The sequence below is a fragment of the Dasypus novemcinctus genome, chromosome 1 (assembly GCF_030445035.2).
Source record: "Dasypus novemcinctus isolate mDasNov1 chromosome 1, mDasNov1.1.hap2, whole genome shotgun sequence".
NCBI lineage: Eukaryota > Metazoa > Chordata > Mammalia > Cingulata > Dasypodidae > Dasypus > Dasypus novemcinctus.
Window position 1 is genome coordinate 97,917,625 of NC_080673.1, and position 15,088 is coordinate 97,932,712.

Consider the following 15,088-nt stretch of genomic DNA (forward strand, 5'->3'; position numbering starts at 1 on the left):
CATATTTATTTACTTTAAAGTTGGATTCTTATAGACAATATATAATTTAATTTTTAATTAAGAGTGTAATCTCTCTTAATGGAGTATTTAGATGATTTGCATTTAATATAATTATCAATATGATTGATAATTTTTAAATCTACCACTTTATTATTTGTTCTCTATTTGCTCCCCCTCTTTGTTCTTATTTTCTCTTTTACTGCACAATTTTCAATTATTGATTATTTTTCATGATTCCTCTCCAACAGTTTTAACTTTCTGCTTTTTTTGTAGTAGCCTTTCTAGTGAGTAAGAAATGATACCTCTCTGTGGTTTTGATTTGCATTTCCTTAATAGATAGTGAAGTGAGCTCCTTTTCATGTGTTTTTTTAGCTTTATATATATCCTATTCAAGTCTTTTGGCCATTTTTAAATTGGGTTGTTTGTCTTTTTATTTTTGAGTTATAGGATTTCTTTATATATTCTAGATATTTCACCTATATCGGATATGTGGTTTCCAATCTTTTCTCCCATTGAATAAGTTGTCTTTTCACTTCCTTTACAAATCCTTTGTTATACAAAAGTTTTTATTTTGATGAGGTCCCATTTATCTATTTTTTTTTCATTGCTTGTGATTTGGGTGCAAAGTCTAAGAAACCATTGCCTAACACAAGATTCTGAAGGTGTTTCCATATATTTTCTTCTAGCAGTTTTATAGTCCTAATTCTTACATTTAGGTCTTTGATCCATTTTGAGTTAATTTTTATATATGGTGTAAGATTGGGTTCCACTGTCATTCTTTTGCTTACTGGTATCCAATTTTCCTAGCACCATTTGTTGAAGAGACTATTCTTTCCCAATTGAGTGGATATAGAAGCTTTGTCAAAAATCATTTGGGGGAAGCAGATGTGGCACAAGTGATTGAGCTCTTGCCTACCATATGGGAGGTCCAGGATTCGGTTCCCAGTACCTCCTAAATAAGAGTAGCAAGACTGTGAGCTGATGTGATGGGCTGGCACAGTGAGCTGACAAAACAAGATGATGCAACAAAGTAACACAAGGATGAAAACACAAAGAGAGACACAACGAAGCAGGGAACGGAGGTGGCTCAAGCGATTAGGCTCCTCTTTCCCCCATGGAAGGTCCCAGGTTTGGTTCTGATACCTCCAAAAAGAAGACAAACTTACAGTGAACAGATACAACAAGTGCAAACAATGAGGGGGGTCAAGAAATAAATATTTATTTTTCAATTGGTCATAGGTGTGAGGATCTATTTCTGAACTCTTAATTTGATTCCATTGGTTGATATATCTATCCTTGCATGAATACCATGCTGTTTTGACCACAGTAGCTTTGTAATATGCCTTTAAGTCAGAAAGTGTGATTCCTCCAATTTCATTCTTGTTTTTCAAGAGGTTTTTGGCTACTTGAGGTGCCTTAACTCTTCTAATAAATTTTTCATTCTAGTGTTGATCTTCTTAAAGAACCACCTTTTGATTTTGTTGATTCATGCTATTGTTTTGTTGTTGTTGTTGTTGTCAGTTTCCTTTATTTCTTTTCTGGTCTTTATTTTTTTTTCTTTCACTTGGTTTTGGATTCATTTGCTATTCTTTTTTCTAGTTCTTCCAGGTGTGCAGTTAGGTTATCGATTTTAGCTTTTTCTTCTTTTTTAATGTATGCATTAAGGGTTATAAATTTCCTTCTTTGCACAGCTTTGCTGTATCCCATACAGCATATTGCTCTTCTTGTGGATTGCTTCTTTTATTAATATATAGTGTCCTTTATTTCTTGTAACAGCTTTGACTTGAAGTCTGTTTTGTCTGGTATTAGTATAGCTACACCAGCTCTTTTTTGGTTACTATTTGCATGGAATATCCTTTTTCCATCTTCACTTTCAACCTATATGTATCTTTGAGTCTAGGGTGAGTCTCTTGTAAATAATATGTAGTTGAACCATGCTTTTTAAAATTCATTCTGCCAACCCATGACTTTTGATTGGAGAGTTTAATCCATTAACACTCAGTGTTATTTCTATAAAAGCAGTACTTCAGCCATTTTGTCCTTTGGTTTTTATATGTCTTAACTTTTGTCTCTCTTTTCCTTTACTGTAACCTCCTTTTGTGATTTATCTGGCTTGTCCCTTTTCATTTCTGTTTCTGTATGACTTTTAAAATACTTTCTTAGTGGTTATCCTGGGGTTTATTATATAGTATAATATATATGGTATAATTTATAATATAGTGTATTATATCACTGCCTTCTTGCTTCTATGTTTTCTGATGAGAACTTGGCATTTAGTTTTATTGATGATCCCTTGTATGTGAGAAATTGCTTTTCCCTTGCTGCTTTCCATAATTCTCCCTTTATCTTTGGCATTTGTCATTCCGATTAGTATGTGTGTCATAGTAGGTCTCTAATGATTTATTCTGTTTTGAGTATGTTGTGATGCTTGGACTTGTATATTAATGTCTTTCATAAGAGTTGGGTAATAAATAAGCCATTATTTCCCCAGATATTCTTTCTGCCATTTCCCTTTCTCTTCTCCTTCTGCCACACCTATTATGCAAATGCTTGTGTGCTTCATTCTAATCCCTGAGACGCTGCTCAATTTTTTTCTATCCTTTTCTCTATCTGATTTTTTCTGACTACGTGATTTTAATTGTCCTGTCTTCTAGTTCACTGATTCTTTTTTCTATCTATTCAAGTCTGCTGTTATTTGCCTCTGGTGTATTTTTAATCTCTTCTATTGTGACTTTCATCCCCACAGTTTCTGTTATGTTTCTTTTTATACTTTCAAATTCTTTTTTATGCTCACACATTTTCTTCTTAATAGCTTTTAGTTCTTTGTCCATATTTTCTTTCACCTCCTTGAATTGATTTAGTAGATTTGTTTGAACATCTTTGATTAGTTGTTCCAACTTCTGAGTCTCCTCCGAAGTTCTAGTTTTTTCCTGTGATTGAAGAATATTCTCCTTTTTCTTATTATGGCTTGTACTTTTTGACTGATGTCTGTGCTTCAGATTATTTTGATGAGTTAACTCTGAAGGTCAGTTTTCCTTCTTGTCTAAGGTTTTATTATCAATTGGCTTTGTGCTAAAGCTCTTCTTTGAAGCTTGCTCTAACTTATTTTAGAACTTTAGCATGGCCCATGTTTAACTGTTCATATTTTCTCAGCTCTTCTTCATCCGATACTTGCCCCGGATAGGCAGTACAATTTTTAAGATTGCACTTTTTGTGGAATTGTTTCACTTCCAGGAAACAATTCCTTTCCTTTCCTCTGTTCCTCATCCAGGAATCTTTATCTGTTATGTTTGTTTTTGTGCAGACTTTTCTCCCCAGCTCCTGTGATTTTTTAAAATTCCATCCCTCACTCGGTGCTCCATTTTCCTTACAATTTACAGCTATGGAACCCATCCTATCTTATAGCAGTTTGATTTAAACCCCACCCCCTTTTTTTTCCCATGAGAATTTTCTGCCTCCCATTTCTTCCCCTTAGGGCAGCCTGCTCCAGGGAGTCAGATGGGGTCAACTCAGAAAGATGGGTCACTTCAAAAAAGTTCTTTTTGCCTTTAGTTGTTCCAGCCAACTAAAACTGCATTAAGTGAGGGTACAACAGTTTTTGCCAGCAGTTCTATCATGGTCTCTCTTCACCCCTGTCCAAGGCCTTTTGTATGCAGCACTCCTCAGTGCCTTGCATTCTGCCCTGGGTCTCTGAAGACTTAGGTCCCCATGCCTGGATATGTGTGAAGTTCTAACTCACTAGTGTGAGCCACTCTACAATTTCTATCCATGGTGGGAGGGACCTGTGCCTTGCTACCTCTGTGCAACTCCCAAGCTGTGTGGGACTGAATGAGGGGAAAAGAACTAGGAAATGGATTAGCAGTCCAGGATTTAATTTTCCTATCTGATTTTTTTCTATTTCTTCGATTCAACATTTGTGGAGTCTTTATCCCCTCTCTACCAGCCTCCAGAGTTCTAGGCAAGTGGGATCTTTTTGTTCACTAAATCTCTGGGGAGGCTTTTTCAGGAGATATTTTACATCATTGTTTTGATGACATCACTCCTCTGTATGTGTTATTATTCTCTGGAAGCCTTTAAAATGATCTCTTTATCAATGGTTTTCAACAATTTAATTATGATGTGATATGTTGTGATTTTCTTTGTTTATTCTCTGTGGGATTTATTGAGCTTTCTGGATCTGCGGTTTCATAGTTTTTCATCAAAGATGGAAATTGTTCAGCCTTTCTTTAACATTTTAGTCTTCAGTATTGAACCTTCAATTAATCCTATCTAGTGAAATTTTCATTTCTGATATTGAATGTTTTATTTCTAAAAGTTCCATTTGCTAATTTTCTATATCTTCCATTTCTCTCACCATTATGTTCATGTTTTCTTTTAAATTATTGAGCAATTGGATGTATTTTTAACACCTGCTTTAATGTACTTATCTCCCAAACCAGTTCCATCATCTCTGATCTTTTTGGGTCTGTTTGTATTGACTGAATTTTTTTCTCCTGGTTATGAGTTGCATATGTTTGTCTTTTCATGTGTCAAGTGATTATTGATTAGATGTTGAATTTTGTGGACTTTACATCATCAAATCCTGCTTTTTTGAAAAGAGTATTGGACTTTGTCCTGGAAGGCAGTTTTAGGTTATCTGTGAATTAGTTGATCCTTTAATGGCTTGTTTTTAAGATCTTTCAGGGAAAATCTAGAGAAGCCTTTAACATACTGCTAATCTAGACCCCTTCCATGTGTGGCCCTTCTGTGACTCTGCTGAATGCCCATGTTGTGGATAAGGCCTCTCCTCTGCAGTTAGTGGAAATCCGAAGGTTTCCCAGCCTTCTGTGAGCTCTGGAAATTGCTCATCTTATCACTCCACAACAATTCTTTCTCCAGGAGCTGTGCTTTTCCAGTCTTGTGGCTTTTTAACCTAAGCTTATACTCACTGTTATTCAGCCAAAGATACAAAGAGCCTCCAATGAAAATGTCTTTCTTTTGTGGTTCTCTATCCCAGAAACTGATCTGAAATTCTATCTGCCCTGGCTCCCCCAAACTCGTTTCTGTCTCTTCAACTCACCAAGATTTCTGGCCTCTTATTTAGTTGTGCCTTCCCTTCTCTATAGCCTGGAAATTGCCTCTAAGGAGAAATCATGAGCAATGGTGGGGCTTACTTCATTTGTACCCTTTTCTTATTTGTGACAATCTTAGGCATTCCCAGTTTCTAAAAACACTCCTTTCACATATTTTCCTAGGTGTTTCCTGGAGGAGGACAATTCTAAAACCTTTTATTCCCTCATGACAGTAAGCAGATATCCTACCTCTGATTTTTTAAAATTGATCTTGTGCATGGCTGCCTTGCTGACTGCTCATATTAGTGTTCAGAATAGCTCTCATAATAACATTCTATCAGCAAATAATTAAACTTCTTTTCCAGCATTTGTACTGCAATCTCTATTTGTTATATTACTATGTAACCTAGGACTTTCAGATCAATGCTGAATATTGATGGATTGAAAAAACATTTTTACAATTTTAATTATTTTAATGAGAATACCACTAATATTTACCATCAATATGGTGTTTAATATAGGATGCTGGTAGATGCTCTTTATTAGGTTAAGGAAAATTTCCTCTGTTTCTGGTTTACCAATGAGTTTTTTTCAGTCAAAAGACCTTTTTGGTATATTTTTTCCTTTCAACCTGATAATGTTATAAGTTATATTAGTGGTATTTCCTAATGTAGAAACATCCTTGCATTCACCTGTGAGGTTTGTCTTTTTTTTTTTCTTAACAAACTGATGGATTCGATTTGTCATAGTTATTTAGAATTTTACCTCTCAGATCATGAATGAGATTGAATTATTGTATTATTGAATACAATATTATTACATATACATATGTGTTATGTATATGTAATTCAATATGTATCAATATACATACTGAATACAATATATATTAATGAATTATTGTATTGAATTATTCTTTTGCTGTCTTTACCCAATTTAATATCATATTATTATTTTGCTATCTCTGTTTCAAACCCCTTCATTTTTATATCATCTAGCAGTTTAGTGAAGGTTTAATAATGGAAATCGATTTTATTTTCTTTGTCTTAGCTTTCTTTCCTCTTTTAAAATAAAGATTTGTAAAAACAATGTAAAGGGATTTGAATACCCTTAATTTATATCTCTCTTGCAACAATTCCTGGATTTATTTTTCCTCTTATTCGATTATTTTCTCCAAATATTGTTAATGTGGGTCTTTGTGTGATATGTTTATTTTTTATCCCCTTTCCCCCCTTTGTGGCTTTTTGCATGTTGTCTGCTCTCTATATCCATTCGCTGCACGTTCTTCTGTGTCTGAATTTATTTGTTTTATTTCCCCTCCTCCCTTGCAGCTTGCTTGCTTCCTGCTCTCTGTGTCCATTCGCTGCCTGTTCTGTGTTCTCGCTTGTCTCCCTTCATTTTTTTGTTGTTGTTGTTCTGTCGCCTTGCTGAGCGGCATCTATGGGCCGGGCGGCATTCTGCGGTTCTGGGGGCAAGCCTGCCTTCACAAGGAGGCCCCGGGACGCGAACCGAGGGCCTCCCATATGGTAGACAGGAGCTCATCTGATTGAGCCACAGCCACTTCCCTGTGTGATATGTTTTTGAAGCCTTGTATGCTTGAGAATATTTTAACTAAACCCTCACATTTGAATGAAAATTGTGTTCTTTATTCAGCTATAGTTATACACCAAATATTTTAACTTGTTACATTTTTGTCTTTCTTATTAATTTTGCTATTATCTTTACCTATCTTGATTAGTATGCTTATTACACTTAAGTTTTTGATCCATCTCTTCTTGGCATCTGATGGTGTTTGTCCATTTTTGCTGTAAACATTTCAAAGCTAAGTTATTAGGCCACAAATGCCCATGATTATTATGTTTCTGGTTAATTTCTTTTTTTAATATTAGGTATCATTCTTTCCCCTTTTAATATCTATCTGGAATTTTTTTATCAGATATTAATATTTCTATTTTGGGTACCATTTCTTTGGAATGAATTCTACAACCTTGAATTTTAAATGTTTTTATTATAGAATAGCCCAGAAAAGTGCAAAAGGAAATGTACAGCTCATTGAATTATAAAAAAGTAAATATTCATGTACCCACTATGTAGATAAAGAAAGTGGTTCCTCAAAGGTGCCCTTGTGCCCTTTCCTAACCACTTCCCTTTACTGTTTTTGCAAATAAACACTATCTTAACTTCTAACACCATATTTTAGAATAACCTATAGTTATACTTTATATAAATGAAATCATTTATTATATTTTCTTTTGTGCCTGCCCTCTTTCACTCAATGTCATGTTTGAAATTCATCTGTATTATTGTATGTAAATGTAATTCATCTGTTTTCTTTGAGATTTAGTGTTCCATTGTATAATTAAACTAAAGTGTATTTATCCATTCTACTGTCAATGTGAATTTGGATTGTTTCTAGTTGGGGCCTATTCTTAATAATGTTCTTATGAGCATTCTTGTACATGTCTCTTGGTATGCATGTGCAGTTTTCTTTAAGTATATAAACATTAAGTATATAACTTTAGGAGGGAATTCTTGATTCATAGGATTATTATATATCTAAATATATTAGATTATGTCAAATTATCTTTCAATATTCCTAACTGATAATCCCACCATTAGAGTAGGGAGTAACAGGAGACTTCCTATTACAACACATCCCTGTCAACACTTAGAATCATGTCTTTTTAATTTGAGCCATTCTGATGGTAATGTTGCAGTATCTCATTTGCCTGATTTTCTAGTGAGAGTGAACAGGGCTATTTCAAGTCTCTCCCATATTTCTAATGTTTTTGCTTGTTTTTATCTTATTCATACTAGCTCTTTGTTAAATTTGTTACAACTATCCTCTCCTCTTCTTCAGCTTCCCTTTTTACTTTCTTAACGGTAGAAATTCTTTATTTTAATGTAGTCCAATTTATCCATCTTTCATTGTTAATGCTTTTTGAGTCTTGTTTAAGAACTAATTCCCTAACCCCCAAATCATACAGATATTCTCCAATACTATTGTCTAGAAACTACTGATTTGCCTGTCTCGTTTAAATCCACAATCCACCTTATATCAATTTTTGTGTTTGGTGTCAAGGCCACTTTTTTCTTTTTCCTTTTTTTCTTTTCCCCCTTATAGATATACAATTGACTCAGCCCATTCATTTGAAGGACTATTCTTCCTCTCTTTCTCCAGAGATATCTTTGTCATAAATCAAGTTTCCATATATGTTTCAGTCAATTTCTGGACTCTCTATTCTTACCTAATCATCTCTATGTCTATCCTCTATCTTTTTTGTTTATTTGTTTATTTAGGAGGTACTGGGGGATTGAACCCGGGACTTCAGACAGGTGCTCAACCAGTGGGCTATACCTGCTCCTATCCTCTGTCTTAATTACTGTAGTTTTATAATAAATCTTGATATTTGTTAGAACAAATACTCCCACTTTTATGATCATCTACAAAAGTGTGTTAGCTCTTCATAGCCCTTTATATGTCCATAATAAATAGAATTGGTTTGTCATTTTCTACCCAAAAATTAATACCTTGACTGAGATTATGTTAATTCTCTAGGTTAATTGGGGGATAATAGATACCTTTACAATATTTACTCATTCAATCCATGGTCATGGTATATCCCTCCATTTATTCAGATATTCTTTAATTTTTCTTATTAAAGATTTATTTTTTCTGCAAACAGATCCAATATAGTGAATTACATTTACCCCTAGGTCTTTGATAGTCTTTTATGCTATTGTAGATAGTAATTTTTAAATATTTTATTTTCATATTGCTTGTTGCTAGTATTTAGACATATCATCTATTTTTTTCCTATATTGCTTTTGTTTCCAGCAATCTTGCTATATCCACTTTTTTATTCAAATAATTTCTCTGTAGATTGGTTTTTATTTTCTGCCTGTATAATCATGTCGTCTATGGATAATTACAGCTTTACATTTTCCTTTCCAACATGTATACCATTTATTTATTTATTTTTCTTCCCATATGGCACTGGTTAGGACCTTCAGTATAATGTTGATTAGAAGTGATGAGAGCAGGCATCTTTGTCTTGATCCATATTTGTCATGATTTTTATAGGTAAGCTTTATCAGATTAAGGAAGTTTCTCCCTTTTCTTAGTCTGCTAAAAGTTTTTATCATGAATGAATGTAGAATTTTATCTAATAATTGTTTGCTTCTATTGAGATGTTTATAAGAATTTTCTCATTTATTCTGTTATTATAGTGAGTTCCATTGATTAATTTTTAAATATAAACCAAATTTTCATTCCTGGAATAAACCCAATCTGGACATCACATAATTTTCAACTTCCTCGTACCATTTTGTTTTAGATATGTGTCTTACTACCAACACATAGCTAGATTTTATCTAGTCAGACAGTTTCTGTCTTAAAACAGGTGAATGTAACCCACTTAGTATAGGCAATTTGGACATAGTCCTACTATTTTTTTTTTTTTTTAAAAGATTTATTTATTTATTTAATTTCCCCCCCTCCCCTGGTTGTCTGTTCTTGGTGTCTATTTGCTGCGTCTCGTTTCTTTGTCCGCTTCTGTTGTCGTCAGCAGCACGGAAAGTGTGGACGGCGCCATTCCTGGGCAGGCTGCTCCTTCCTTTCACGCTGGGCGGCTTTCCTCACAGGCGCACTCCTTGCGCGTGGGGCTCCCCCACGCGGGGGACACCCTTGCGTGGCACGGCACTCCTTGCGCGCATCAGCACTGCGCATGGCCAGCTCCACACGGGTCAAGGAGGCCCGGGATTTGAACCGCGGACCTCCCATATGGTAGACGGACGCCCTAACCACTGGGCCAAAGTCCGTTTTCCAGTCCTACTATTATCTCAATTTTTTATGTTATATATTTTTGTGAATTTCATAATTTTTCATTTTTCATATCTTTTGTTGGATTACAAGTATTTCCGTTGTTCTAATTCTGTTTATTCATGTAATGTTTATAAACCATTCTCATAGTATTTACCGATAATTTTGAAAAACATATACGTAGATTTATAGCTCATTTTCACATTTCTCCACTTCCACATATATTCTGCCACCAGTTGATATAATCTGAAATTTTATTCTAAGATTATTTTTAAGTTTTCTTTACAATTAGTGCTTCTATAGATTTAGCAATGTTTTGCTGCTCATAATTTCTTTTAATGATAATCATTAATTACAGTGGTAGCAAACATTTATATAGTGCTTGCCATATGTCAGTCATTTCATGAAGGACTTAACAATTATTTATTTACTCCTCACAATAGCACTTTATTATACTTTTTTTTTTTTGCATATGAACTGACGCTAAGAGATGTTACATGGTTTTCTTAAGGGCAGACAATAAGTGGTACAACTGATATGTGAACTAGCTCTTGGTTCTACCTAGGCAGAGTCTCTTTTCTTAATGTCTATACTATGCTGCCTCATATCCTTTCCATTTGGATCTTTTTTCTATTGAACTAAATATTTTTCCCCAAAATTCATCTACGAGTTCTTTTAAAATTGATCAATGGATGGTAAACTGTCTTTATTCTTATCCTTAAATGCCTGAAAATTCCTTTTGTGTAGGAAGGTAGGTATTGATGTCTAGCTTCAAAATTATTTTCCCTCAATATCACTATTATCTCTTTGCATTAATTTTGCCCATGAGAACTCTCCTATCAATCTAAATTTTAATTCCTTTAAAGCTAACCTATTTTTTTCTCTTTCAATGCTTGATTTTCTGAATTTTTCCAATAAAATGTTCTTTGCCCACAGAATGTGGTTCTTTGTTTAGAAAGCAACAGTGGTATCACCAAGCAGCTCGTTAAAAATGTAGAATCTTGGGCACCAAACCAGACCTACTGAATCAGAATATGCATTTTACTTAGATCACCATGTAATTTGTATGCATATTAAGCTTTGAAAAGAGTAGTCTCAGATCTTTTTTCTCAGTGACATTTTTCAAACAAATAGAAAATTAGAATAATATTTAAATGTAGGGAAGCAGATTTGGCCCAACAGATAGAGCGTTCGCCTACTATGTGGGAGGTTCAAGGTTCAAACCCAGGGCCTCCTGACCCATGTGGTGAGCTGGCCCATGCACAGTGCTGATGTGCACAAGGAGTGCCCTGCCACACAAGGGTGTCCCCCGCATAGGGGAGCCCCACGCAAAAGGAGTGCACCCCATAAGGAGAGCCGCCCAGCACAAAAAAAGTACAGCCTGCCCAGGAATGGCGCTGCACACATGGAGAGCTGACGCAGCAAGATGATGCCACAAAAAGAGACAAAGATTCCTGGTGCCACTGACAAGAATAGCAGCAGACACAGAAGATCACACAGCAAACGGACACAGAAAACTGGGGGAGTGGGGGAGGGAAGATAAATTTTCAAAAATATATTTAAATGTAACAACCTTTTCCATGCCTATTAACTTTTTCTTTATCCAGTAGTGGATACTGGAAAAAATTCCTCTGCAGAAAAAAAAATCTTCCTTTCTAAAACTTGCAACTTATTAACTCATTCTTCAGCTATGTCCGTGTCACATATTTATTTTTCTAAATTTCAACCATCAATTTTTAAAATTTATTTATTATTATTTTTTTAAGATCTATTTATTTATTTATTTCTCCCCCCCACCCTCACCCCAGTTGTCTGTTCTCTGTGTCTGTTTGCTGCATCATCTTTGTCTGCTTCTGTTGTCAGCAGCACAAGAATCTGTGTTTCTTTTTGTTGCGTCATCTTGTTGTGTCAGCTCTCCGTGTGTGCGGCACCATTCCTGGGCAGGCTGAACTTTCTTTAGTGCCAGGTGGCTCTCCTTATGGGGCTCACTCTTTGCGCGTGGGGCTCCCATCAGCACTGCGCACGGGCCAGCTGCACACAGGTCAAGGAGACCCGGGGTTTGAACCACAGACCTCCCATGTGGTAGACGGACGCCCTAACCACTGGGCCAAGTCTGCCGCCCCTACTTATTTATTTATTTATTTATTTATTTATTTATTTATTTATTTATTTATTTATTTTTAGGAGTACCAGGGATTGAACCCAGGACCTTGTACATGGGAAGAAGGTGCTCAACCACTGAGCTACATCTGCCCTCCAATGAGATTTGGGTTTTTTTGTTTTGTTTGTTTTTAGGATGTATTGGGGATCAAATCTGGGACCTTGTACATGGGAAGCAGGCACTCAATCACTTGAGCTACATTTGCTCCCCAGCAATCAATTTTTAATATCTAAGAACTATAGTTAAAATTTTATGGATAGGATGCAATATACCTTCATGATAGAGAATATTATTTATACTTATTCTGAAGTCATGTTCTATTTGATTCTTTTGCAGAATTGTCTTCTTTCCTCCACTGTAAATTATTCCATTTACATGAACCTAGTGTCTCATTTCAAAGTGTTGACTTTCCCCAAATATTTAATTGCACTCTAATGGGGGCCCTTTTTTTAATTTGAGACTTCCTATTTACTTATGATTGCTGTAACTGTTTACCATTGCCTTCTTTTGGGGAATAGGCCAGTCAGGCTACCATGGAAGGCACTGTATGGTCAGTAGAAAAAAAATGCATTACAATTCTTACACAGTTGAGGCAACTGTCAGGATAAACCTCTTAAGTGAAGAAAGCAGGATAGGGCTAGGGGAATCAGGGGTTGCCAAACTTTGCTGCATATTATAATCACCTGGAAGCTTTTTAAAATTCCAGTGCTCAAGTCACATTACATACAGATTATATCAAATGTCTTGGAAAGGGAGCCAGGCATCAGTATATTTTAAAGGTTCCAGGTATAGTCGGCAACCTCTAAGATAACCTGCAACAATTCCTCCTTTCTGACATTTATGCCTTTGTGTAATCTCTTCCTCTTGAGTGAGGGCTGGATTTTACTGACTCACTTCTAATAAACAGAATACAGCAGAAGTGATGGGTTGTCACTAACAATATTAATATAAAAAACCATGGCTTCTGTCTTTCATGTTCCCTTACATTTTCTTTGTTCTCCTACCCCAGGAGACGCCAGCTGCCATGTAGTGAGCCAGTCCTGTGGGTAGTCCCTATGCTAATGGACTGAAGGTCTGCTAGCACCCACAAGAGTAAGCTTGGAAGCACACCCCTCACCCATGTGATGAGTCAGATGCACACAGCTAAGCCACACCCAGCCTCCTGTCCCACAGAAGCTAGTATAATAAATGCTTGTTTCGAAATTTGGGGATGATTTGTTAAGCAGGTGGTTCCAATGTGTGCTGCGATGTTCAGGACCACTGATTTATGCAAATATGTGATATGACAGAAGTCTGGCCTCTTCCTGAGACCAGGGGGAGATCTGTAGCATAAACTGCACTACAGAGTTGTAGAGGCTGGACTGTTAGACACCAGTAAATCAGAAGCAGCTGCTGGGTGAGGGGGGTTGTTAGAAAAAGGCAAAACTCCCTATCATCCCCGGGTGGGCTCTTGCCTGCCAGGACAAGACTCCAGAAAAAAGTGTGAGTGATGATGGTTAGCAGACAAAAAGCAGCAGCTGGGGGATCTGTGCACCAGCCTGGTAAATGGGTTCTGGTGGGGCACCAATTGTGTTTCTACACAGGGTATACTGATGAGGCAAGGTTCTGGCTGTGGTATGACAACAGAAGGTATTCCGAGCAGGATTTTCCTATTCCTCCTGGGCATCATCAAACACCTCAGGTATTTTCTCAGTTACCTTTGTAACTTAGGTGTCCACACTTATCCCTTCTTGGGGACAAACATCTCTGTTCCTCACTGTCTTACTCGAGAGGTAGGAATGATGTGGAAATTTGTACAGCCGTTCTTACAGTGGTACTCCAAAGTATCTCCCTGTTGTTTTCCCAGAGTTCCCCTCCTGCTTCTGATATCTACCATTTCAGGACTTGGAGCACCTTTAGAAGGACACCATATCCTTTATAGCACTCTTTACTTATACACATTTGAACTTAGGTTTCCTTTTTCAATCCTCAACTGTCTACCTCTTATCTTCCTGTTTTATACTCACTTCTTGTCTGTCAAGCGTTCCCTTTTTGTGCTGCAGTTAGGTTATGGATTTTCATATTAATTTTGTATCTTCATTTTAAACAATTTAGGGATAGAGTGAGAGGCTCCCAATTTGTAGTCAGTCCAACACCTGGAACTAAATCTCTCTAAAATTTTAGCCAACACTAAAGAATGCATGAAAAAGTATACCACCATTAAATAGCATTCACTCAAGAGCAAAATTGTTGCATTGGAAATTGTTGTAAATTTTAATATAAAACACTATTTCGTTAAAATGTTTTTAAATCAATTTTAAAAGTTTCCCTTTCAGTTTTGTACTAGGTGCTGTCTCTCCTGCTGTTGTTGTCCCTTCCATGCTGCTTTTGCAAGAACAAGGATATGGTGTTGAGAAAGGCATTCCGACCTTACTAGTAGCTGCTAGCAGTGTAGACGACATTGTGGCTATCACCGGATTCAATGTATGCATGAGTATAGTCTTCTCCTCAGGTAAACAAGACAATGCAACAGCCTCCACATACTTCACAGCGTTTTCTGTTAATTCTTTGAACAAAGTGTCTGGATTTTCCTCTTAATTTATTAATAAAGACTTTTCCATTTAACTACTTTTTATTTGTCATAGAAACCCATTCCAGAACAGGGAAGAAATTTCAATAGGTTAAGAATGCACTACTTGGAAACGGACTTGGCCCAGTGGTTAGGGCGTCCGTCTACCACATGGGAGGTCCGTGGTTCAAACCCCGGGCCTCCTTGACCCGTGTGGAGCTGGCCATGCGCAGTGCTGATGCGCGCAAAGAGTGCCCTGCCACGCAGGGGTGTCCCCCGGGTAGGGGAGCCCCACGTGCAAGGAGTGCGCCTGTAAGGAGAGCCGCCCAGCGCAAAAGAAAGTGCAGCCTGCCCAGGAATGGTGCCGCCCACACTTCCCGTGCCGCTGACGACAACAGAAGCGGACAAAAAAACAAGACACAGCAAATAGACACAGAACAGACAACCGGGACGGGGGGGGGGGGGTGATTAAATAAATAAATAAATCTTTAAAAAAAAATAAAATACAC

At 36.6% G+C, this 15,088-nt stretch overlaps 1 protein-coding gene across 4 annotated transcripts in view; it reads left to right on the forward strand.

Annotated features, from left to right (window-relative positions):
• The window catches only part of LOC101437745 (sodium/hydrogen exchanger 9B1), a 70,491-nt gene that overhangs the window by 43,882 nt on the left and 11,521 nt on the right, over window positions 1-15,088 (forward strand). For 3 of the 4 annotated variants that reach the window (XM_071215289.1, XM_071215295.1, XM_058294731.1), the window contains one exon: window positions 14,335-14,522. In XM_071215289.1, the coding sequence (XP_071071390.1) occupies window positions 14,335-14,522 (188 nt within the window). The remainder of the gene's footprint in view (window positions 1-14,334; window positions 14,523-15,088) is intronic. The other variant, XM_071215293.1, reaches the window with a different exon arrangement.